The sequence below is a fragment of the Anthonomus grandis genome, chromosome 13 (genome assembly GCF_022605725.1).
Source record: "Anthonomus grandis grandis chromosome 13, icAntGran1.3, whole genome shotgun sequence".
Classification (NCBI taxonomy): Eukaryota; Metazoa; Arthropoda; class Insecta; order Coleoptera; family Curculionidae; genus Anthonomus; species Anthonomus grandis.
The window spans coordinates 1,506,502-1,533,033 of NC_065558.1; the positions used below are offsets into that span (position 1 = coordinate 1,506,502).

Below are 26,532 nucleotides of genomic sequence, written 5' to 3' on the forward strand. Positions count from 1 at the left end.
GAGGTTGAGAAAGCTAGAACTATCATATTTTTGTCAAGGAACCACCCTTTTTTGTCATAACTTAAATTAAAGGGTTTTTTTGAGTAGTATTCATTTACATAAGAAAAATTTTCTGATGTACTACTCAATGACCTTTAATTGAAGATTTGACAAATGTATAGTTCCACTGCAATCTCTTTAAGTTATTCCAAACTGTATTTTTTCAACTCAAATATTTTCCGAATTCAAAGTTGTCAAAATAGCACCCTTGACTATTATAACCCATTGACATACTTCCTTCTTATTTTTTTTTTAATTTATGCAGACCTTTTTTTTAAGATAAATTCAAGTCAACATTTTTTTGTAATAAAAATAAGAAAATAGCACGGAGAGCACCAGACTTAGTTAAATATTAATTAGTTTAAATTGAGAACATTTGTACATAAAGTACACAAACTACTGTGTAACAAACACCATCTTTTATTGTTTCTTTCCAAAAGAATATCAAAACTAATGCTTTAATTTAATTTAATTTGATATTAAAATTAAAAGATTTGGTGTACTAAACTTATAAATTATTTATATAGATATATTTCAAATATTTAAACTATTGATTTGTCGCTTTATCAGCTTTATATTACGCAAGTAAAAACTAAAAAAAAATATATATTTAAATCAAAATAATAGATAATGTCATAATGAAGATTAATGAGAGTTAATGATATCGCTACTTACTCTTCTTTACTTACTACTTTTCTCTTCTACTTACTCAGAGAAGAGCTCTGATGCTTTAGGTAAATATATGGCAAATACATCTTTAATTGATTTTCAGTACCCACTTTAAATTTAGGATTTACTTGCAGACATTTAAAAAAGTATTATCATTAAAAAATTAATGTAGTAATAATTCCAATTACAAGTCCAAATAACTTGAAATTGTACTATTGTAAGTAAGGTAATTATTTCAGATTCAGGTGTTCAAAAAAGTCAAATATTGATGGTTTTTGAGATAATTGCTTATTATGATGATATTACTTAATGTTGTACAATCTAGTATTAAAACAATTAAAAACGATCATAAAATTAAAATAATTTAAAAAAACTTATTATAATTTGTTTGGTGACCTAAGTTCGTATTTTGTTATTAGCTTAGTGGTACAGCCGTTTCTGATATTACTTCTTCCGAAATTTCTAAATTCTTTAGTGTAAACTTGTCCCTTTAAATATCCCCACAAAAAAAAAATCTAGCGTTGTTAGGTCAGGTCACTTGACAGGACCTCTATCTCCGATCCAGTACTTTCCAAATCTTTAGTCAAGGAAATTTGATATAATTTGTGAAATAAATAATTTACATTTTGATATAATAATAAAATTTAATGAATTACCTTTTAAGGTTAGAAGTGCCTTAAATAGGTGATAAGCTATTTTATTTACATAGGTATTTTTTTAGTAACTTATCTCGAAAACCATCAATATTTAATGTATAATGTATTATACAGTTTTGATATAGAATTAAATAAAGAGTAAAAATTTTTTTTTTTTAAACTTACTTGACAATTAAAACTTTATTTTTAAAACACTCTGTATATTTACTAATACTGTCTAATAATAAAATATAATTTATCTAAAAAAATTGAATATTTGACAGATATGAAAAATGCATATTCTCCAGATTTCTGTTAAATATATGCTAGGAATATTGCTTTTGCATATACAATATTTGGCATATTCCAGGCATATTGCAATATATTTCGTCGAATGAGATATAGATGGCACTTGGAATAGTGCCGTCTGATTCTCTTGTTGTTTGTTTTTTATTTGTTTATTTCTTTGCGTTTCTTATTCTTAAAAATAAAAATATAATAAAAATAAAATATATCTTGTTAATTTTTTTTTATTATTTATAATATTTTTGTTATTACCCTGAAAGGAATTAAACAATTTAATTATTGCCGTTTTGCAAGAAAAAATCCAATTATTTTTCAATGAACTCTTTAATTTTTTTCTAAGACGTAGAAAGTATATTGCTCGCCCCCCCCTTTTTTGCTTTTTCTCCCCCACAAGTTTAGGGAATGAATTAACCCCATATAGAATAAACGTGCTTCTAGCGTAGGTACTTACCAACCAACTATACACGCACAAACACATTACACCACGCATCTATGAATTGATGTAGAAGAAGAACTATAATTGTAATGACATGGTTTATGTAATAAAGGTATAATTTGTTTCTCAGGAGTTGTTTCTTCACATGAAGCATCGGATTCTTTTAACAGAGGCCAGCACCGACAGGCGATGAAGAGGACCAATCGATACAATACGGCTGGATTGGTCGATGATATTAATGTAAGTAAATCACACTAATAATTATTGCATAATAAATCGGGAACATCCCACTTAAAACAATTTTCTGTGAGGCCTTTAGAGGAACTTGGGGTCACTTAAAGTGCCTGGAATAATTTTTCAAGAAAACCCTTAAACGTATTCCAGATAATGGAACCTTGGAACATTGTTGCTTTCTTCTACTTTTTCATTGTATCTTTCTCACTTTCGAGTCTTTCCCACGGTTGATTTTTTTGTAATTTTTATTTGCAGCATTGTGATTGGTTTTTTTTAATTCCTTTTACACTGTTTTATTATTACTACATATCTATCGGAGTAAGACATTTTTTTTGCAGTGAATTGGATTTTGCTATTTAGGGAATTTAGGAAACTGTAGAATATTGAGGAAATTATTGTTTTATTCCAGGAATTTGAGGCACAATGAGTATCTGGAATAAACTCTTAAGGACCTGTACATCCTTTCAGTATTTTTAGACTTTTTCCAAAGAATCTAAGGTATTCTTTACGAATTTTGCCTAAAATAACTCTTTAAGTCTTTTAAACAACGTCCAGGCAATTCGAGATAAATTTACCAAATTTTGGAAATAATTTAAGAATTTTATTCATTTAAGAATCTAAATCAAATTGATAGTTTTTCCAAGCAATGTTCTGAGTTACCTTGAATGCCTGAAATAATCTTCTGAGTACTCTTAGACTTTTTCCAGGCAATTTTAGATATCTGAGTAATTATGACTGCCTGGAAGGAGTGTCTTCAAGAAATTTTACTCAATTTTGGAAGGCAATTGTAAACGTAAGTGAGGCGTGAGATGTGGTAGAGATTCTATCAGTTTCCTTGAAAACTGGAATTTTTATTAACTGTTTTTTTTTCAGCAAATTTTTCAATTCTTTGTAAGAAATAGTAATTTTTTCAGTAAATTTATCAAATTTTTCTGAAAATTCAATTTGAACTGCCTGGAAATTTTTTTTAATTACTACCAAAATTTCCTGAGAAAATTGAGTGAACTTTAATAGGAAATAGTTTCTAGTGCCTGGATACGCTACGCAAATTCTTCAATTGACTAAAATTCCTTGAAGGAAACACCCAATCTCCATGAATTGCCTGGACAAGGTCAAGAAATTGTAATAGGCACCAACTGTATGGACAAAACTATCCTGAAAAAGCGTGGTTATATTTCAATTGTTTTTTTCCAGCAAGTTCTTCAATTGCCTGGAAGAAACACTTGATTTCCAAAGAAATTTCACGAAATTTGCTTGAAAAATCAATTTTAAATGTCTGAGAGAACTTGTTAATTATTATCGAAATTTCATCGATTGAATTTTGTACTTTTTCGACTGTTTTAAGAAAATAGCTCATCTGCCTGGAAGAAGTAAAAAAAAAATTATTTGATTGCTTGAAATTCCTTTTCAATTCCCATCAACTTATTTATGCAATTCACAATTATTAACTCACCTTTTGGTAGCGCTCTCACTCTCACAAATCATGAATGATCGCTATAAAAAGGTGTTAGTCATCAACTTTTTTCAGAGTTTGTTGCAATAGAAATTCAAAAAATTAACTTTTATTAACCCACTTTTTTGTATGACTCTTTATATCAAATCCTTGACAAGGTATTTTAGAGTTATTGCACGATAGTTTAAATGTCTGAAATATTAAAGCCATTTTTTGTCTTTAATAGTTTGCAAAGTAAGTAAATAGTTGGGCAGTATTTGGAGAAATTACAACCAGTACCATTAAACCTTAAAAGGATATTTTTGTGAGGATTCTTAAGAAATGTGCATTGAAGGTTTGGATATTTAAATTTTTATCACTGGAGCACTGGAATAGTCTTCAAATTACTCTTAAACACCTTCCAGGCAATTAAAAGTAGTCTTGGGAATGTTGATTTTTTTCTACTTTTTCCTTGTATCTTTCTCCCTTTCGAGTCTTTCCTACGGTTGATTTTTTTGTAATTTTTTAATTGCTGCATTGTGTTTAGTTCGTTTTTTAAATCCTTGTATACACTGTTTTATTATTTTTACATATCTATCGAACTAAAACATTTTTTCTACAGTGAATTGAATTTTGCTATTTAGGCAATTCTACTGTAATAATCTTGTAATTCGGTTATAGTACCTGTTCAAGTATTTAAGGCAATTCTTGTTATATTCCAGGAATTTGAGGCACATTGAGTATTTGGAATAAACTTTTAAGTACTTTTACACCTTTTCAAGGCAATCCTAAATATCTCAGTTGCCTTGATTGCCTGGAATAATGCTTTTAGTATTCTTAGACTTTATCCAAAGAATTAAAGGTATTCTTTATACGAATTATGCCTCTCTAAATAGTCTTTTAAACAACGTCCAGGCAATTCAAGATAATCTTACCAATTTTTAAAAATAATTTAAGGAATTTAAATCATAAGCTTTTAGGTATTCTTATACCTTTTCTAGGCAATCCTAAATATCTGAGTTACCTTGAATGCCTGGAATAATCTTCTGAGTACTTTTAGACTTTTTCCAGGCAATTTTAGATATCTGAGTAACTATGAGTGCCTGGAATAATTTTTCAAAGTGTCTTTAAGAATATCTACTTAATTTTGGAAGTCAATTTTGAACGTAAGTGAGTCGTGAGATGTGGTAGAGGTTCCACCAGTTATCCTCAAAAACTGAGATTTTTATTAACTGTTTTTTCCATCAAATTTTTCAATTGTCTGTAAGAAACATTAATTTTTTTCAGTTAATTTAGTCAAATTTTTCTGAAAATTCAATTTGAACTGCCTGAAACATTTTTTTTTAGTTACTATCGAAATTTCCTCAAAAAGTGCAAGTGCCTGGATCCGCTACGCAAATTCTTCAATTGACTAAAATTCCGTGAAGGAAACACCCTATTTCCATGGATTGCCTGGACAAGGTCAAGAAATTGTAATAGGCACCAACTGTATGGACAAAACTATCCTGAAAAAGCGTAGTTAATTTTCAATTGTTTTTTCCAGCAAGTTCTTCAATTGCCTGCAAGAAACACTTAATTTCCAAAGAAATTTCACGAAATTTCCTTGAAAAATCAATTTCAATTGCCTGAAAGAACTTGTTAGTTATTATTGAAATTTCATCTATTGAATTTTGTACTTTTTCAATTGTTTTAATAAAATAGCTCAACTGCCTGGAAGAATTGTGAAATTTCTTTGATTGCTTGAAATTCCTTTTCAATTCCCATCAACTTATTCATGCAATTCACAATTATTAACTCACCTTTTGGTAGCGCTCTCACTCCCATAAATCATGAATGATCGCTATAGAACGGCGTTAGTCATAACTTTTCTCACAGTAAGTTGTAATAGAAATTCAAAAAATTAACTTTTATTAACCCACTTTTTTTGTATGACGCTTTATATCAAATCGTTTCGTATCGTATACGAAATCGACAACGCATTTCAGAGTTATTGCACAATAGTTTAAATGTCTGAAATATTAAAGCCATTTTTTGTCTTTAATAGTTTGCAAAGTAAGTAAGTTGGGCAGTATTTGGAGAAATTACAACCAGTACCATTAAACCTTAAAAGGATATTTTTGTGAGGATTCTTAAGAAATGTGCATTGAAGGTTTGGATATTTAAATTTTTATCACTGGAGCACTGGAATAGTCTTCAAATTACTCTTAAACACCTTCCAAGCAATTAAAAGTTGCCTTGGGAATGTTGATTTCTTCTACTTTTTCCTTGTATCTTTCTCCCTTTCAAGTCGTTTACTCGGTTGAATTTTTTAATTGCATCATTGCGTTTAGTTCGTTTTTTAAATCCTTGTATACACTGTTTTATTATTTTTACATATCGGAGTAAAACATTTTTTCTACAGTAAATTGGATTTTGCTATTGAGGGAATTAAGGAAATTTTGTAATTTGAGGAAATTATTGTTTTATTCCAGGAATTTGGGGCACATTGAGTATCTGAAATAAACTTTTAGGATATTTAGTAGTGCCTTGAAAAACCTTTACACTTTTTTAAGGCAATACTAAATATCTCAGTTGTCTTGGGTGCCTGGAATAATCCTTTTAGTATTCTTAGACTTTATTCAAAAAATCAAATGTATTCTTTATAGGAATTTTGCCTAAAATAACTCTCTAAATAGCCTATTAAACAACGTCCAATTAATTCGAGATAATTTTACCAATTTTTAAAAATAATTTAAGGAATCTAAATCATATTAATAGCCTAGAATAAGCTTTTAAGTATCCTTATACCTTTTCCAGGCAATGCTAGATATCTGAGTTACCTTGAATGCCTGGAATAATCTTCTGAGTACTTGTAATTTTTTCCAGGCAATTTTAGATGTCTGAGTAACTATATGAGTGCTTGGAATAATTTTTTAAGTGTCTTCAAGAAAATTTACTTAATTTCGGACGTAAGTGAGGCGTGAGATGTGGTCGAGATTCCACCAGCTATCCTTGAAAACTGGGATTTTTATCGACTGTTTTTTCCAACTTTTCCAGTAACTTTTTCAATTGTCTGTAAGAAATACTAATTTTTTCAGTAAATTTAGTCAAATTTTTCTGAAAATGCAATTTGAACTGCCTGAAATTTTTTTTTAATTACTACCAAAATTTCCTGAGAAAATTGAGTGCACTTTAATAGGAAATAGTTTCTAGTGCCTGGATACGCTACACAAATTCTTCAATTGCCTAAAATTCCTTGAAGAAAACACCCAATCCTTATGAATTACCTGGATAAGGTTAAGAAATTGCAATAGGCACCAAATGCATAAACAAAACTTGAAGATTTACAAATTATCCTGAAAAAGCCTGATTATTTTTTCTAGCAAGTTCTTCAATTGCCTGGAAGAAACATTTAATTTCTAAACAAATTTCACAAAATTCCCTTGAAAAACCATTTTCAACTGCCTGAGAGAACTTGTTAATTATCATCGAAATTTCATCCTATTTCGACTGTTTTAAGGAAATAGCTTAACTGCCTGGAAGAATTATGAAATTTCTTTGATTGCCCAATTTTCATCAAATCAAATTTATTAACTCTCTTTAATAATATTTATTAACTAATTCATTATCATAAATACACTTACGGCTCTCAGTTCCACAAATCATAAATCGACGCTCGCAAATAAGAACATCGTAACTCGATTCTTGACGAAATTGAGTTAAGACTACTTTCTAGTATGAAATTTTATTCTTTGAAAAGGTGCCTAAATAAGATATTTACACCGTTGTAAAATTTTAATGCCTAATCCGTAGTGGTTGCTTTACAAATCATAAACAAAATCTGAAACTTTAAACCTATTTTTCTCAAAACGGGCTTTTTCGAGATACGATCTTCTTATTTGCGAGCGTCGAAATGATCGCTATAGAAAGGTGTTCATTCATAACTTTTCTCAGCAATTGAGGATTTAAATAAGGGGTAGGTTGCAATAGAAACTCAAAAAATTTACTTTTATTGTATACTTTTTTGTATGACGCTTTATACCAAATCGTCGACAAGGTATTTCAGAGTTATTGCACGATAGTTTAAATGTCTGAAATATTAAAGGCAATTTTTGCCTTTGGAGCACTGGAATAGTCTTCAAATTACTCTTAAACACCTTCCAAGCAATTAAAAGTTGTTTTGGGAATGTTGATTTCTTCTACTTTTTCCTTGTATCTTTCTCCATTTAAAGTCTTTCCTACAGTTAATTTTTTTGTAAATTTTTAATTGCATCATTGCGTTTAGTTCGTTTTTTAAATCCTTGTATACACTGTTTTATTATTTTTACAATACTAAATATCTCAGTTGTCTTGGGTGCCTGGAATAATCCTTTTAGTATTCTTAGACTTTATTCAAAAAATCAAATGTATTCTTTATAGGAAATTTGCCTAAAATAACTCTCTAAATAGTCTATTAAACAACGTCCAATTAATTCGAGATAATTTTACCAATTTTTAAAAATAATTTAAGGAATCTAAATCATATTAATAGCCTAGAATAAGCTTTTATTTATTTATTTATTTATTTATTTATTTATTTACACCACTCCACAGAATAAATTCCAATTAATGAGTGGGAAAATTACAACAATAAATTACAAAACATAGGTATCTTAAGAAAATTAAAAAGAATACAATATTATCAATAATTACAAGCAAATGGTATTAAAAGAAATATAGACAAAGTCAATTAAAAGTAAAACATCTAGGAAAAGTGTACTCTTTTAATTTCCGACAAACTGCAATTAAAGATGTCACACTGATCCAGAACAGAGTCATGTATGTTACATGCTCTGCGCAGAGGAGAAAATTTACAAATGTTGGTTCTAGGTCTTGATAGGTAAAAAGTTGATGTATTCCTTGCTGATATGCGAGGCACATGAAAATTTAGTTGCTGCAATAGATCTGGTGAATCAATAATATTATTTACCAACTTAAATAAAAATTGCAAATCAGCGGATTTTCGCCGATCCTCCAGCAAAGCAAACGAAAATTTTTCCAATAGACGCTGATGTGGGAAACCAATTTCTGGGTACACTCCGTCACTCTTGTACCAAAGATATTTGAGAAATTTTCGTTAAATATTTTCAAGTTCATGAATATGATTTGTATAACATGGTGACCAAACTTGGGATACATATTCCAATATTGATCTGACATAAGAAAAGTACAGGATTTTTAGACTAAGAACATTGAAGATAAAGAGCTGTCAAAGATCACCCCTAAATCTCTAAATTCAGTTGATCTAGGCAGAATAACATCATCTATGGTATAGTTGTAAGTAATGAAGTTTTTCTTTAAGCCAAATGAGACAACATTACATTTAGCCGCATTAAGGGGTAGATTATTATTTTTACACCATGTATTCAAAAGACTTAAATTATTTTGTAGCTGCTCACAATCCAAAATAGAGTCAATTCTAATATATAGTTTTTTGTCATCTGCGTACAGCAGGCTATTAACATCAAGTTGGTCAGATATTGTAGTAAGTATCTTTATACCTTTTCCAAGCAATGCTAGATATCTGAGTTACCTTGAATCCCTGAAATAATTTTCTGAGTACTCGTAAATTTTTTCCAGGCAATTTTAGATGTCTGAGTAACTATATGAGTGCCTGGAATATTTTTTTAAGTGTCTTCAAGAAAATTTACTTAATTTTGGATGTAAGTGAGACGTGAGATGTGGTAGAGATTCTACAAGTTATACTTGCAAACTGGGATTTTTATCGACTGTTTTTTCCTGTAAATTTTTCAATTGTCTGCAAGACATTTTTTCAATAAATTTAGTCAAATTTTTCTAAAAATTCAATTTGAACTGCCTGGAATTTTTTTTTAATAACTAACAAAATTTCCTAAGAAAATTGAGTACACTTTGATAGGGAATAGTTCAAATGCCAGGATAAGCTTATCCAAAAATTCCTTGAAGGAAACGCCACAGTACCCATGAATTGCCTGGAAAAGGTCAATATTTAAAATAAAAATGTAAATTATATTTATTATCGGTCGAATAAAAATAAATATTCGACTGATACTAAATGTATTTTTATATTTTTATTTTAAATGTTATATCCATACTATATTTTAGTGTTTTTTTAATATTTGAATTTAACTATCCATATTAACGCATTGTTTAGTCGATGGTTTTTTTTTATCTCTTTCCGCAAAAAAATCACCGTCTCCTATTTTATCCTATTGCAGAGCCCTGAAGACAAACAACTCGCCCTTGAATACAACTCGAAACGTTGAAAAAAACTAGTTTTTCTTAGTCTTTGAACAATAAACCCCATAACCACGTCATTTATTTAAAATAACTCTGATCACTAATTAGTACATCATTTATTAATAACTTTTCAATTTATTTTACTCACTTACTCCCAATATTATGATAACAATTATATTAGTATACCAGTGGCGGCTTGCTAATAGGCGCGCAAGGGCGCGCGCCCCCGTCCCAGTAATTTCATTAAAAATTACTTATTTTAAATTTCAAACTCGTGTGCAGTAATTATTAATTATATAAGATTATCTACTATAATTAATAATTACTTAGATAATACTTACTTATACTTAAGTCAAAGTAATAAAGTCATAACAATTATCCTAGTGTGGTAATTATGTGATTTTAATGTTTGCGTAGACCCTGTTTAGTCACTTTCTCGTGCATCTTAATTAATTTTAACCTTTGACCTTGCCAGAAGCACTGTGGCTTTTTATGTGTTCGGATGAAAACCCTCATTGTAGATCCCTGATGATAGACATCTTATATGTCCGAAACATGTAGGATAGATGGTTTTCCAATAAATTTAGTGGAGGATGACCGAAACTATTTTAGTTACCCTTTGACAGATTAACTCCACTGCAAGTATGGACTACTTCTTTAACTAATTAATAATTACTGCACACAAGTTTGAAATTTCCAATTAATTAAATTAGTATTAAATAAGAAATTTTTAATGAAATTACTGGAGGGCGCGCTTATTAGCAAGCCGCCACTGTAGTATACATAAGTAAACATGTAAAATACACTTAAACTATTTGTCTTTGAAACATTACAGGACAATAAATTACAGTTTCACTTCTCCTTTTAACATTTGCCAAATCCTGGTTGACTATTTGCTTAAGAATAGTGTCATCATCATTCCAGTCTCGCATTTGACTTCATTATTGAAAATGTACTTGGAATATCCAGACCTGGATCATCAACTACAGCAGATGCTATAATACAAGCAAATTTTGAGTCTGTTGGTATTTTTTTTTTGACTTTACGAAGGCATTTGACATTATTTAATGATATCAGTCTAACCGACTTAGGATTGGATGTATAATATTATATTATGTTTTTTTTTCTTTGCAGAAAAGTGACTTAAAAGACCCGAGCATCCACAAACGTTTGTCCTGGAACTACAGCGCTCGCGATCCTGACGAGGATCCCACCTAGCATCGGGCCGTCGAATTCCCATTAGTCGCTACTTGTATATTAACCTTATACGTCGCCATTTGTATATTAGACGAACTTAAGAGTATTATAGAGTTAATTTTTGAGCAATGACCACCACCAGTCAGTCGACCCTTACATAATATAGCCTCGAGCTGTGAAGAATTATTTAGATGAAAAGAGCTTTATTAGATTAATGATAAATGTTTGTCTTGCCATATAATGTAAAAAAAATGATTTTGTGAAAGTAGGAGCTTGGGTAGAACTAAATCAAAAAAACGAATTAGGTTTATGTATTAATACTTGTGTGGACCAAAAAACCACAATATATCAAAACACGTTGTATCTTTTTACATTCCCCCCTCAAGAGTGTGTGTGTATTTAGAGATAAAATCCTATTCGCGGTTTTAAAACGGTTAGGGTGTCTTAATTATTAGTTTTTAGGTTATTTTGACTTATCAAAGGGATGTTTAGGGAGTTCAATGGGTTAATATGAGAATTTCGTAGTCAGGAGAAATATTCCTTTTGTTCATTTGGATTTGTACATTTTGAGCAAATCGAGCGTTTTTTCAAGAGAATTTTATCAACTCGTCCAGGCAGTTGAAGAATCCTAAGAATTCTTACTGGCATTTAAAGTTAATTTAAATATTTTCCAAGCAATTGAAATAATTTTCTAATTTTTGCTCATAAAATTGGATTAATTTAAGTATTTCCCCCTTAAGTTTGTATAATTCATTGAATTCTTCCAGGCAGTCGAATTTTGTTCTAATTTTATCCAAAGATGTAAAATTTAAATTTTTTTCAAGGCGCTTTAGGATCTTTTCCTCGCATTTATATTAAAAGAGTCGTCACTCTTATTCAGATTTGAATATTCACAATATACACTGAAAATTACATTATAATTATTCTAACCAAGGTTAAAAGAGTGCTCCAACTGCCTGGAAGAACCAAAGAAATCCTTTAAAACTTTCCTGGATAAGAACAAAATTCAACTACCTGAAAAAAATAAATTCCTGAACCGAAATTCGCCTTAAAACCCTAAAAACGCCAGATTTAAAACTAAAACTTACCTACCAAAACTTGAATCCTATACATATAAATTACAAGAAACTCTTTACATTACCTGACCGTTTTGTACCGCACCAATGATAATATTTACATAAAAAGATTGGACTAAGGCCTAATATTAACAATATTTAAAAAATAAATCTATTTGAATTTTTACATAAAAATATATTACAAAAAATAATAACAATTAGAGCATGACTAGGATAATTTAGGTAGGAGTAGCCAAAAAAATAATAAAACTTATTCTTGAACTTACCCGACCTAGAAATTGGTACTTAATTTAATTTTTCCTTCCAGAAGAATCAGATATTTATTTAAATAATTTACTGTATAAGTTCCGCAGCTGTTATATTATGAAAACGAATTTTCATTATTAAATAAATTAATTTTGTTTATTGTGTCGTTTTTCTATGTAGTTCCTTGCGGTGTCTATGTCACTTTTTGGGGCCCAATAGTCGTAAAAGCGGAGCACCAAGTAAACGAATGAGAGTACGAGCAGGTAGGGCCACACTCCCGTTTTTAATTGGCTAAAAAAGGAAGAAAGAACGTTTCGTATTAAATAGTAATAAAAAAAAAGAAGCAGAGAACTGTACTACATGATACAAGTCGAGGGTAGAAATTAAGGTAAATACGGACTTAAAAAAAAGTGAATACACAAATGGATCTGATGATGCCTAGTATGGGCAAAACACGTGTAATCTTTTGACTTTAATTTAATAAATTTGACACCTGTCACTTAAAAGTTTATTTCATTACTATTTAATGTATGTCTCTTTGAGAAAAGATGGACTATTTCTTGAAAAACTTATTGAAATAGATAGGTCAAGTTTGATATATCGAGTATTTAATTCATTTTCGAAAGGCCTAAATAAGGACACTGAATCATTGGAAGGCATTAAAAAGTGACCTCAAATGCCTGTAATAAGATTGCAAGTTACTTTAAAGTCGTTGGAAAACCTCGAAGAAGTTCGACACGTTAATAAAATGGCTGGAAAAATTGTACGAGTCGTTTAGTTAATTAGTTTAGTGCATTTTCATAACCAAAATGTGTATATTAATTAACTGCATAAACCAGATAAGTTCTGGACAATAAACAGGTAGTAAATGATGTAGGCTTGTCTTGGCATTCTGCTCAGAACTGTACAGCTAAAACAGGGTAAGTGCATACTTAACGCAAACGTTTTGAGCAGTAAACCGACGATATACTACCGTCTATGGGGTGCCTCGTAGTGCAATAAAACCTAATTCTAAAATATTACACGACGATATGTTTCTTAAGGTTTTGAGAAATAAATAAATAAATAAAAACTGGTTCAGCTGTCTGAAAGATCTAAAAAGTGATGGCAGACACCTGGAAGTTGAAAGAAATCTGTCGAGAAATCTGGAAATTACGAAAAGTCACTCCCACATGCCTGAAATATGAAAACAAGTTAATGCGATGCCTGGAAAATAGGATATTTGAAGAAAAAATTGCAAAAAGCTATTGACGACAAGGGAAAATATGAAGCGGAAAAGAATATTTTGTTGCAAAGTGTCCAGCAAGAAACACAAGGGCTGCAACTTCTTCAGAAGGAGGAAATGCAAAAAGATTTGGCTAAGGTAAAGGAGGCGGTGGACAAAACTAAATCTGCCGTAAGTAACTTTCCATCAATTTACCGAAATCATTTATGTTATTATGTTTGTAATGATGTAAATTTTATTTATTCTATTTGTACTTATGGTGCGTCGGAAACCAATGTAAATTTTTACGTTCCTTATAATGTGGGAAAGAAATAAATAAATTATATTACTTAAAAGCCTAATAATAGCCTGAATCGTTGAAAGGAGTAAAAAAGCAACCATAAAGAACTAGAATAAAATTGGAAATTTATATTTGTACATTCTGAACAAATTCATTTAAGGCACAAAAGAATTGTATCAATTCTTCCAGGCAGTTGAGGAATCCTATGAGTTCCTACTGGCATTTAAATATTTTACAAGCAATTAAAATAATTGTCTAATTTTTGCCCATAAAATTGGTTAATCCAATTGAAAGAACTCGTCCATTATCTCAAACAGACCTACGTAAGTAGAGAAAAAATAAAAACCCTAAGTCTCAGTCTGTTTTTTTTTTTGTCAACAAGTCTCGAAGGTATTACATGTTTCGCTTAAAATAAAGCATCATCAGACCTTACAAACTAGTAATAACTCTCAGGAGATCATCTTAAGCGATACATTACTATTATACACTACTATTTTAAGCAAAACATGTAAAAAAAAGCTATTTCGAAACCAAGACTTAGGATTTTTATTTTTTCTCTAAATTGTATTAATTTAAGTATTTCCCCTTAAGTCTGTGTAATTCATTGAACTTTTCCAAGCAGTCAAATTCGGTTCTAATTTAAAATTTTAAAAACATTTAATATTATAGGAGCGATTCTGGTACCTCAAAAACTTATTGAAATAGAGGGCTATTCGAAAGGTCTAGAAAAGGAGCTTGAATCATTAAAAAGTGTCCTCGAATGCCTGGAATAAAATTGCAAGTTACTTTGAATCCCTGAAAGGTGTTTTTAGTCCTTGGAAAACCTCGACAGGTTAATAAAATGACTGCAAAAAAACTCTACGAGTTCCTTAGATGCCTGAAAGGATACCAAACATTATCAAATGCCTGGAATAAAATTGCAAGTTACTTGAAATCCCTGAAAGGTGTTTTCAGTCTATGAAAAACCTTGACAGGTTAATAAAATGACTGAAAAAAAACTCTACGAGTTCCTTAGATGCCTGGAAGAATACCAAACATTATTTACTGGTACTTGAAAGTGCACAAATTAACCTAAACAGCCTTAATTCGCCAGACAATTTTCAGGCAGCACTATTGCGAGTCTTGTACCCTCAGTTTTGCCATTCTTTGTTTAGTCTTAGATCGGTTTTATTGTATGTTTAAAAACAGATTACAAAAACTCCAGAACTAGTTTCTACCATGAAATTCTAATTCACCACTTTCCTTACGAGAAAATAACATTCCAATACACCATTTAAATTTGAAGAGAAACTATGTTTATATATATCTATGTTTATATATTCATTCAATTCTCTAGGTCCAAGTCTTCTAATGCTATTTAGTAGTACTTTTCCTAAAATAATGACAGCAATGAAATTTAGATATTTTTATAGAATATTTAATTAAGGTGTATTTATATTTTATATATTCTTTTAGCTAGTGTAGATTTAGTACATGCATGTTAGTACTTATGTTAAATATTATTCGAAAACATAATCTCAATTGTCTTTTAACCTTTCAGTTGTAGTGCGTTAGAGAGATATTTATATTTGCGGAGTATCAGTCCGCAGCGACTAGCGGCGTTTTGAAAATCGTTTTTAGTAAATAATTATTTTATTGCTAAAAGGTATGTAAATATTGCCTATTTTCGATCTATTTACTAATAGTTTACTTTTGTTTAACCTTTAGAATGGCTTGGTATGAAAAGGAGCAAGACAGACTAGAAAAATTAATGCAGGAATGTTTGGAAAATGACTTTGAAGAAGAATTGCCTCTGGATGAATCTGATGATGAAGAAGAACGTGTCGTCGAAACAGAGGTTTATGATCCTGATATTGAACAGGATATTTCGGATACTGAAATTAAAGTAAATGAATACAATGAAGATCCGTTTTTTATAGACAAAGACAAGACCACAAAGTCCTTCAAAAGCTGTCTGAACACCGGCCGAAAATTTGGTTACGCATTTGGCTGGTCCCAAAGGAGATTTAAAAAATCAAAAATCTCCAATAAAAATATGGCAGCACATTTTTTTTCTGAAGAGATAGTAAATACCATTGTCCAGTATACAAACCAGCATATTGAATCCGTCCGTGGCAATTATTCCCGCGAAAGAGATTCTAAACCCACAGATTCTGTTGAAGATAGGTCTCCTTTATTTAGGTGGATTGTTAAAAAGCATTCATTTAAATGCTGAAGATTTGTGGAAAACCGATTGCACTGGTGTTGAAATTTTTAGGCTTACAATGTCCTTACAAAGATTTCGCTTTTTATTAAGACATTTACGTTTTGACGATATGGAGCCACGTGAAACTCGTAGAGCCTGTAAAAAGGGCTGTTTTTGATAACTTCATGCAAAAATGTAAATCTGGATTTACTCCATTTCACTATGTTACTGTGGACGAAAAACTAGAAGCCTTGTCAGTCGGTGCAGTTTTTTCCAATACATACCAAGCAAACCGAATAAATATGGACTAAAAGTGTTCGCTATGTGTGACTCAAAGGTGTTTTATACATGTAGTATGGAAGTTTATGTGGGTAAACAACCTGAAGGCCCTTTTCAAGCTAGCAACTCTCCAGATGTTGTTGTACAAGGATTGTGTAAAACGATTAGAGGTACTAGTAGGAATGTAACAACTGATAACTGGTTTACCAGTTACAGCCTTAGAGAGAATTTAAAGCAAAATTTTAGACTAACTTTAATAGGAACAGTAAGAAAAAATAAAAGAGAACTTCCGATCGAATTTTCACAACCCATAAATCGTCGAGAAAAATCATCAATGTTTGGATTTAATAAATCCTGTACACTTGTATCCTATCATAGAATAACCAGACAAACCAAGACAATAGAATTAATTTTAGGCATTTGTGGTTCTTTATTATCCTAAGAATAACCAGGGCTAACAACAATAAGGCCAGGGACTACAACATAGTCAACAGAAAACTAGGCATAACCTATAAGAAATCGAACCTTTCCAGGATACTATCAGGCTAGAAACCTACTTAAGTTGGTTTTTTATATATGTTTACAATTATAAACCCCTCATGACTCACAGGTAAAGCTTAAAATGTATCTTTTTGTTATGTAAATTATAAATTTAGAGGATAAAATGTTAACGGAGCAAAATTATCTAAGTTGTCTTATAAAATACTGCCTGGACTTATCCTTATTACTATAAAATAAAGACAAAATCTTGTAGCTTCGTTCCAACTTAGCAAGAAGCTTAAAAAATGTTTGGGTCACAAAAAAAAACAACTGTTATATAATGTATGACTATCCTTATTGATTTAGCAAAGTCAAATACGGGTATAATTGGACTACCAAATCAGTTATTAAAATCGTTTCTAAATAATAGAAAACAATAGGTAAAAGTAAATGTTATAATTAGTTCATGATGTGCAGTGGAGTGGTGTACTGTGCTAGAGCCTCTTTTATTAATACTGTATATTAATTGTTTGTTTTCGGTCATTTTAATGGATAAAGTATATATGATAGAGTTGATAATATCAAGAGTAAAAGTTGTTTGATTTCAGTCTTCTAACCTTAAACACCAGTAAAACAAAGTTTATGTGTTGCCATGAGCCTGCCAGATTTCACTACTTGTTTGATGTAAATAGTTTTAAATGTTTAAGAGTATATTTTGAGAGTTTACTTAAATAGAATGTTCGTATGGATTATGTAATGAATAAAATCTGCAAATTGTTACATACATTTTACCTTATCCTACTTTTCATTTCACTGTATCTGTTTGGTTTTGTTCTTTATTATGTTTAATTTTACTTGTAATTGTGATATTTTAGAATTAGGTTTTGTTGAACTACGACGCACCCTAGATACCGTATATGTTAAATAAAAACTAGTTCCACTTTTTTTAGTGTAAAACTGAACTTTTATTTTACGAAAATAATATCTTAAAACGGGCCACAGTATTAACAAAAAATAATCAAACGGCTTGAAAATCGGATGTAAAGATAGGACATTTCTTATAAAATGTCAACCATCGGGGTAGTTTACCCTTCATGGTTTTTTTTTTCAAACTGATATAGATAAATTCCTGAGGATGAATTTCGGGTTAAAAACGTAATACTAGGAGTAGTATTATGACTTGCTATACCCAATTTTGCAATCAATGAAAAAGAACTTACTTTTGCAGCATCATTTTTAAATCTTTAGTTTCCTCCTCTATCACAGCATTATAAACCACTTCGGTTCGTAAAGAAACCTCGGGCCAATTATAGTATTGTTCTATCCGTTTGTTGCACACATAAGGGCAAACAAATTTGCCTTGTTTTAGTTCTTGAATTGCTCTCATTAGACCTAAAACCAAAAATACCAGTCAAGTCAAATGACACGAAAATCTTCCAAACCCTTTTACCATGTAATAAAGAAGGCACAGTAGGTTCGGTTAAAATAATCAGATCCTCTGGCAACACCTCTGGGATACCACCAACTTTAGTAGAGACCACTTTCAGTCTAGTTATTGAAACGTTAATTATACCATAGATTTATTATACCATCGCCACTTACCCACAAGACACGGCTTCCACTATAGCCATACAATAAGCCTCAGTTAAAGAAGTATTTAAAAAGATGTCACCCTTCACCAACACATTTCTCACTTGGGAATGTTCCAAGCCACCCAATAAAGCCACTCGGTCTTGTAGGCCCCTTTTTTCACGTATCTCCTCTAATAACCTAAAATACAATTGAATAGTAACGGTAGGACAAAAGAAGGATTCACTACCATCTTTTTGGTCCATCACCGGCTATCAAAAACTGCACTTCCTTATATTTATCGCAAATATCACCAATGATCTGGGCTGTCAAGTCCACCCCTTTTCTATATACTAATCTCGAGACCACCACTATTGTTACTAATAAGAACAACAATGAGTATTGGAATGATAATGTTAGTAATTCTACTTACTCAAGTCAGGGTTTCTTTGGCTAGGATCGGGAGTAAAAGAGAAACTATCCACGGCATTTGGGATTACCGAAACCCTTTTACAATCGACTCTGCCCCTCAGCACGGTATTTTCCTTGCCTATATTACTTACACAGATACAATGGTTGCAACTAGACAAACAAATCTCTAAGAGTTTATTTGTTATTACGGCACTGGCATCGGCAAACCCAAATAAACTGTGGTCAGTGAACACTGTCTAAAAAAACCAATAATAAGTTGATAAGTTTTATACTTTTTTTAGATATCAGTTTATTAAGTATGTTATTGAAAAATAGTTATTCAGTGAGGCAGTAAGGAAATAGGGGATATTCTGTAAATCCTAACATATTACAAACTTCAAATCATACACACATTATACTGTCCCCAGCAATTAACATGCTAATATTTCCCAAATAATTATGTAACACTTTTTTAAATTGGAAATTTCATAATAATTATTTAAATTTCTATAGGCAACTCCTTATATTTTTTGAAGCCTGATGTATGGGGTTAAAAAGTCCTTTGTTAGTTCTGCTAAATTCCTGTTAAATACTGAATTAGAGAGTTTGACATTTGGTTGTTATGTATTGTCGCAACACAAAAATCCCATACTGGAATCTAGTATCGAGGATGTGATACAAAATAAGCCATTAATACTATTTTATTATAAATTCTGGTCTATAATTAGGTATAAATATTTAATAACCTCTTTCTAGCAGCACATTATTTAATTTATTAATGGCCTGTATAATTACTTAATTTTTTTTTGTTAATATAATTAATATTTATAAAAGCTCACCGATTTACAAAATGTGCAATCATTTTAATATTTATTTGTGTGATTTGGGTTTAGACCTGTTTTTCATTAAAATTATTGATGATAAACTTAATGCTTCTCAGACCCAGGTCTATACATTTTAATTTTTTCATTCTCTCTTTCCTTGGTGTCTACAGACATCTTGGCCCTCGGGCTGTTGATACTTAATAAATAAATTAAATAATTAAAGCAGTACAGTCAGCAAATGTGTAAATTTCTTATGTATAGTGTGTTGTTCTCTTATTAATTGGGAAAGTTCGATGGTGAACTAGCCTTTGAAGCATTTTATTTTGTTGTTTTTTTTATACAAAGATTTTAAACCAATAAGCTGCCAAGTATTTATATTTACATTTGAAAGTTTACTACAAAAGAGTTTTCTTACATTTTTGATTATTATCGGAGGCATACACCTGTGTCACTCTTTTTAATTTATTAATAATACTATCGACGAATCTCTTTAAGTAGATGTACTAGCTACTTGTAAAATATGTTTAGCATTAATAGTAATAAAAATATTTAAGTTTTTATAGTAAGTACCTAACTGAAGTAATATTTGCCAAAAGGTTTACATTTAAATCGCCCATGGTAATATAGAAATACTGCATAACATTTGCCTATATATTAGACTTTTGATGTGTATAATTTACCATTTAAAGTATAAAAAAAGGATAATAACTTACTTTGAGTCCTAAAATACTCCCTATAAGCATAGTCTCATGTGCCAAGGCACTAAAGGCACTATGTCCATGTATTATTTCCACTTCTTCGCGCAATAAAATGTACCTGATAAGGGCAATGTTACAAATCATGGTTGGCAGGACACACTGGTTATAGAAAACCCTTATCGGTAAATAATACACTTTGAGGCCATTGGTCATGTATCGGACGCCCACTCTTTCATCGTAACAATGGGTTATGACGATGACTTTGTGCCCTTTTAAGACTAAACATTGTGAGAGGTTGTAGATGTGTTCTTCTACTCCGCCCATGTTGGGAAAGAAAAAGTCCGAGACCATACTAAAAAAATAGAGTTGCATAGTCTTATATTAGGGAATATGGAGAATGGCTTTGAATGAATAACTTTGATTATTAAAGGAATATGAGGGTAATTAAAGAGCTTTACCAAATTTTATGGCTTTTAAATGCCACCTGTTTTCCGTGGATCATTTTGATATAACTTTACTAACTAAATAATTATTTTATTTTATTATCATTTAAGACATAACCTAAAAAATTGGTAAATAAAGAGTTGTCACCTGTCACTGTCACCTGTTGTTGGATACGAAGGCTGCATAGGACACTGAACAATCGACCAAGAGCGCCATCTGAGTGTCGATAAGTAGGCGAACATGAATTTTTGAAGTTATAACAGCGGGAAATTTGAAAATTAAAACTTAAAATTAGTGGCTAATGTGCGTTTTTTTTCGGAAAAAAAAACAGTAGGCAGATTAAGAAAGCGTTAAATTGGGAGTTTTTCTTATTAGGACTTTACTTATTTAGTCTCCATAATAATAAAATAATTTCTCAGAGACCTCATTTGGTACCACTGGTTCTAAGCGCTGTTAAATAGTTGGAAGAGGGCGGCGAGTGTTCTGTGACGTGCCTTTGATTGTGTTCAACTGTACGTAGTTCTAGAAGATTTTTTTTTTACAAGGGAGAAAAGTAAAAGTATCCAGCTTACTCACTTTAAAGTTAAAAAGCTCATAAACTTAATAAAATATTTTTCTGAAACAAAAAACATGACGTTCATAGAAGTATTCTGTGTAAATTTTAATTATAAGTCGACGCAGTCCAAAAAACAATTTTAGAAATATTTGGATTTTAAGAAAGTCATGTCCAAGAACGAAGTTAGATCTTCAGGGTGACTACTCACTTTCAGGTCCAATATCTCGGAAAGTTGTTGGACCATTTTTATGAAACAAAAGGCATTTTCTCCAGGGGAATATTCTTAAAAATTATGCGTATTACTGAAAGTAGTCTAAGGACAAATTTTGGAAGTATTGGGATTTTAAGGGAGTCATATCTAAGAACGGAATTTGATCTTTAAGGTGACCACTCACTTTAAAGATCAATATCTCGGAAACTGATTGTGCGATTCTCATGAAATAAAAAGCAAAATATTCAAGAGATTATATTGTTGACCAGTTCAGACCATTTAAGCAACATTTTTGAAAACATACTTATTTTAACATAGTCATGTTAAAGAATAAAGTTTGATCTTTTAGGGTAAGTTCCCAACAGAAACATAAGCCTGGGTTTCAGAAATTAAAGAAAAAATCTATGAAAATAGATTATAGCATTGAAACAGCACTTCAAATACGTAAATATTCATACGTTAAACTATCAACGGATAGTCCTACAGCCTCTCCTAAATTAATCCGGTCGTAACAGCCAAACTGTCTAAACTGAATCCGATCCGCTATCTGAAAATTCATATTTCGAGCGATTTTTTGTGTGACCAAAGAAGTACAAATCGCGGTGACAACTTCCGGTGGCCTAAAACGATCAAACGTTTGCCCCGGATGGAAAATCGGCCTAAAACCGGATTTCGCCAACTTTACGGAAACTTCAAAGAGTTTTCGCGCGATACCACGTTTACGGAACTCCGGAGCTATACAGACGAACATCAACTCCATCACGGTTTGCACTTTACAGTGTTCATGGATGTCGAGTTTGTGGTCCACGTCACGCATCCATCGCAACACGTTTCTGGATTGGGAGTGTTGGCAATTCTGGATGTGTTTTTCTGTAAAATCGGCATCGCCTTGAACCTGTAAGAAAGAAATTAGTTGGGGTTTAGTTTGAACTTGCGGTAATACGGTAATGTAATACGGTCCAAATGCTCAACTCAATGTATAACATAGGCTTGATTCAAGAGAACAATTTGCCTATAAATACTAAAAAAGGCTTAAAGGGCTCTTAAGAAGTAAGTTTTTTTAAGGTTTTATGTGAAATTTTTCCTTAATTTTATGTAAAGTATTATAATAATTATAGTCATTTAATGTTGTTCGACTTGCTTCACTGTTGGGCTGTGACCTGACTACTTGACGGGGTATGTCTGGAGTATTTTATTCTTAATATAATTTATTTGTATTTTGTATTTTTAGTCAATATTATATTTTATTTAAGCACGTTTTTGCTAACTAAATGTATATTATTATTATTTTATGAAAGTGCTATCAAACATTCTCGGAATCTCTTTAAATCATAGTGTTGTGACTTACATGTATTTTATTGATGGAGACTCCGGCTACTAATCCAGTGGCTTTATCAATGGCAGCAATGGAAACACCCTCTTTAATCACGTCTGTGGTGATGGCATCCATTTCTGCGAAACATTCTGGATGATTTCCTAATTGGAGTGCTGCGCAAACAGTTTCGTGGGGGTAAAACGACGTGCGCATCACCTCTAAGCATCGGGGGACCAATTGGGGTGTAACTCGGACGTATTCGACTATAAAATGAAAATCAGTTTTTAATTTTTTCAATTTTTTGTATAGTGATTTCTTACCGGTTTGGTCGGTTTGCAGCAAAAAGGTTTTCTCGGGCATCGTTCGCAGATCGGTATCAGTTGCGATGTTATCTTATAAAATTGGTGATTTTCTGAGGTTTATATACATTTTAAAATGCATTAATGGACGGTTATCTTAATTGCCCCTTATTGTTTAGGTTTCTTTTTAAAAATCAGAACGGAATATTTCGCTAGTTTTTAGAAAGATGTATATAATCAAGCAATTTTTTCCATGCTAAGTGCTTTATAAATAAACGCGACAATTGATAGTGGATTTTTATAATTGGTTCTATGATAATCTAAGAATTATTAGACATAAAGTATCTATTTTTGCTTGGTTTATGAACAAGATACATGAAATGTATTAAGAAGTTTAATTTTTATTATAATTAATACCAATTAATTACAAATATTTAAGAGTTATAAATACGAACCTCTCGTAATCGACGAGCACACTGAACCAACCACGCGTACTCACATTCTACTAACTGTAAAAGCACAGACGGATGAGAAATAATTGCGTAAACATTCCGGCATTCCTATATAGATGTACATACGTCCATTTAGAACTGAGTCACTTAAGCGACAATAAGTTACTTAGCATGTGACTTGAAAAAATATTTTTTACTTTAACTGATTAAGGATTAAAATTTTTGAGAAATTCTTTTACTGTTAATGGGTCGCACTCTAAATATACCGGGATGTGAAAAAAAATTTCAATTTAAATAAACTTGGACGTCAAGCTGCTTAGACTGTGACTTGAAAAAAAAATGTTGTTTTTTAATTCTTTTACTTTGGTCATGTTATAGTCTGAACGCATCAGTATGTTAAAAAAAAATCATTTTTGATAAACTTGAGTGGCATGTTGTTTAGACTGTGACTAACTTTAAAAAAGTATTTTTTACGTCACTAGAAAATTAAATTAAAAAAAAAATTCTTTCACTTTCGACATGCTCGAAGCGTATAAAAATGTTAAAAAAATGTCATTCGGTGTGTAAAATTAAGCGGCATGTTGCTAAGACTGTGACTGCAAGAAAGTGTTTTTTAATTTAAGGCACTAAAAATAATTCTTTTTAAAATTCCTTTACTTTCGTCAAATCACACTCTAAACGCATCGGTATGTTAAAAAAATCATTTTGGATAAACTTGAGTGGCATGTTGTTTAGACTGTGACTAACTTTAAAAAAGTATTTTTTACTTCACCAGAAATTCCTTCACTTTCGACATGTCACGCTCCAAACGTATAAGAATGTTAAAAAAATTAATTTGGTGTAAACTTAAGCGGCATGTTGCTAAGACTGTGACTGCAAGAAAGTGTTTTTCAATTTAAGGCACTAAAAATATATTTTTTTTTAATTCCTTTACTTTCGTCAAATCACACTCTAAACGTACAGGAATGTAAAAAAAAAATCTACTTAATTTCAACAAACTTTGGAGGTTGCACGTTGTTTCGACTGTGACTCCAGAAAAGTAGATTTCAATTTTTACTGATGAAATATTTGAAAAATTTTACTTTGATCATGTTATAGTCTAAACGCATCAGTATGTTAAAAAAAAATCATTTTGAATAAACTTAAGCGGCATGTTGCTAAGACTGTGATTGCAAAATAGTGTTTTTCAATTTAAGGCACTAAAAATATATTTTTTTTTTAATTCCTTTACTTTCGTCAAATCACACTCTAAACGTACAGGAATGTAAAAAAAAATCTAATTTCAATAAACTTTGGAGGTTGCACGTTGTTTCGACTGTGACTCCAGAAAAGTAGATTTCAATTTTTACTGATGAAATATTTGAAAATTTTTACTTTGGTCATGTTAAAGTCTAAACGCATCAGTATGTTAAAAAAAAATCATTTTGAATAAACTTAAGCGGCATGTTGCTAAGACTGTGACTGCAAGAAAGTGTTTTTCAATTTAAGGCACTAAAAATATATTTTTTTTAAATTCCTTTACTTTCGTCAAATCACACTCTAAACGTACAGGAATGTAAAAAAAAATCTACTTAATTTCAACAAACTTTGGAGGTTGCACGTTGTTTCGACTGTGACTCCAGAAAAGTAGATTTCAATTTTTACTGATGAAATATTTGAAAAATTTTACTTTGGTCATGTTATAGTCTAAACGCATCAGTATGTTAAAAAAAAATCATTTTGAATAAACTTAAGCGGCATGTTGCTAAGACTGTGACTACAAGAAAGTGTTTTTCAATTTAAGGCACTATTAACAATTATTTTTTTTAATTCAGTTATTTTTGTCAAATCACACTCTAAACGTACAGGAATGTAAAAAAAAATCTAATTTCAATAAACTTTGGAGGTTGCACGTTGTTTCGACTGTGACTTCAGAAAAGTAGATTTCAATTTTTACTGATGAAATATCTGAAAAATTTTACTTTGATCATGTTATAGTCTAAACGCATCAGTATGTTAAAAAAAAATCATTTTGAATAAACTTAAGCGGCATGTTGCTAAGACTGTGACTGCAAGAAAGTGTTTTTCAATTTAAGGCACTATTAACAATTATTTTTTTTAATTCTGTTATTTTTGTCAAATCACACTCTAAACGTACAGGAATGTAAAAAAAAATCTAATTTCAATAAACTTTGGAGGTTGCACGTTGTTTCGACTGTGACTTCAGAAAAATAGATTTCAATTTTTACTGATGAAATGAAAATATTTGAAAAAATTTACTTTGGTCATGTTATAGTCTAAACGCATCAGAATGTTAAAAAAAAAAGATCATTTTGGATAAACTTGAGTGGCATGTTGTTTGGACTGTGACTAACTTTAAAAAGTATTTTTTACGTCACTAGAAATTCCTTCATATTCGACATGTCACGCTCCAAACGTATAAGAATGTTAAAAAAAATCATTTGGTGTAAACTTAAGAGGCATGTTGCTAAGACTGTGATTGCAAAATAGTGTTTTTCAATTTAAGGCACTAAATTTATTTTTTTTTTAATTCCTCTACTTTCGTCAAATCACACTCTAAACGTACAGGAATGTAAAAAAGATCTAATTTCGACTTTTGTGGTTGCACGTTGTTTTGACTGTGACTCCAGAAAAGGAGATATCAATTTTTATTGATGAAATATTTGAAAAATTTTACTTTGGTCATGTTATAGTCTAAACGCATCAGTATGTTAAAAAAAAATCATTTTGGATAAACTTGAGTGGCATGTTGTTTAGACTGTGACTAACTCGTATTTTTTACGACACTGGAAATTTT

General features: G+C 30.8%; 3 protein-coding genes across 6 annotated transcripts in view; 1 reads left to right on the plus strand and 2 right to left on the minus strand.

The window, feature by feature from the left end:
• Positions 1–12,666, plus strand: part of LOC126744299 (pleckstrin homology domain-containing family G member 5) — a 171,620-nt gene extending 158,954 nt beyond the window's left edge. For both annotated transcript variants that reach the window (XM_050451681.1, XM_050451680.1), the window contains 2 exons: positions 2,216–2,325; positions 11,123–12,666. In XM_050451681.1, coding sequence (XP_050307638.1) covers positions 2,216–2,325; positions 11,123–11,206 — 194 coding nt within the window. In that variant the 3' untranslated portion in view covers positions 11,207–12,666. The remainder of the gene's footprint in view (positions 1–2,215; positions 2,326–11,122) is intronic.
• Positions 12,416–21,759, minus strand: LOC126744308 (phosphatidylinositol N-acetylglucosaminyltransferase subunit A). Of its 2 annotated transcripts, none has more exons than XM_050451695.1 (8): positions 21,050–21,759; positions 20,474–20,810; positions 18,959–19,193; positions 18,776–18,905; positions 18,559–18,726; positions 18,407–18,504; positions 18,177–18,348; positions 12,416–12,798 (listed from the first exon to the last, which is right to left on the minus strand). In XM_050451695.1, the coding sequence occupies exons 1-8, from the start codon at positions 21,142–21,144 to the stop codon at positions 12,654–12,656; spliced, it is 1,380 nt and encodes a 459-aa protein (XP_050307652.1). In that variant the 5' UTR covers positions 21,145–21,759; the 3' UTR covers positions 12,416–12,653. The 2 variants fall into 2 exon arrangements, with proteins under 2 accessions (XP_050307652.1, XP_050307653.1); XM_050451696.1 differs by lacking the exon at positions 21,050–21,759 and adding an exon at positions 20,917–21,045.
• A 152-nt stretch (positions 21,760–21,911) lies between these two features.
• On the minus strand, positions 21,912–23,790 carry LOC126744316 (uncharacterized). 2 transcript variants are annotated; one of them, XM_050451707.1, is made up of 4 exons: positions 23,739–23,790; positions 23,305–23,376; positions 23,018–23,247; positions 21,912–22,564 (listed from the first exon to the last, which is right to left on the minus strand). In XM_050451707.1, the coding sequence occupies exons 2-4, from the start codon at positions 23,342–23,344 to the stop codon at positions 22,106–22,108; spliced, it is 729 nt and encodes a 242-aa protein (XP_050307664.1). In that variant the 5' UTR covers positions 23,345–23,376; positions 23,739–23,790; the 3' UTR covers positions 21,912–22,105. The 2 variants fall into 2 exon arrangements, with proteins under 2 accessions (XP_050307664.1, XP_050307665.1); XM_050451708.1 differs by having other exon boundaries at positions 23,305–23,396; positions 23,739–23,766.
• Positions 23,791–26,532: the final 2,742 nt, after the last annotated feature.

Coding starts and splice junctions, on each gene's coding strand:
- LOC126744316 (XM_050451707.1), bottom strand. CDS start 23,344: ATGCCCGAGAAAACCTTTTTGCTGCAAACCGACCAAACCG. Junction 23,248..23,304: donor GCTGCAAACCGACCAAACCG/GTAAGAAATCAC, acceptor TTCATTTTATAG/TCGAATACGTCCGAGTTACA. Junction 22,565..23,017: donor TCTCCATCAATAAAATACAT/GTAAGTCACAAC, acceptor TCTTTCTTACAG/GTTCAAGGCGATGCCGATTT.
- LOC126744308 (XM_050451695.1), bottom strand. CDS start 21,144: ATGTTCGCCTACTTATCGACACTCAGATGGCGCTCTTGGTCGATTGTT. Junction 19,194..20,473: donor GGAGTATTTTAGGACTCAAA/GTAAGTTATTAT, acceptor TGGTTTTTTTAG/ACAGTGTTCACTGACCACAG. Junction 18,349..18,406: donor TGTGCCTTCTTTATTACATG/GTAAAAGGGTTT, acceptor TTTTGGTTTTAG/GTCTAATGAGAGCAATTCAA.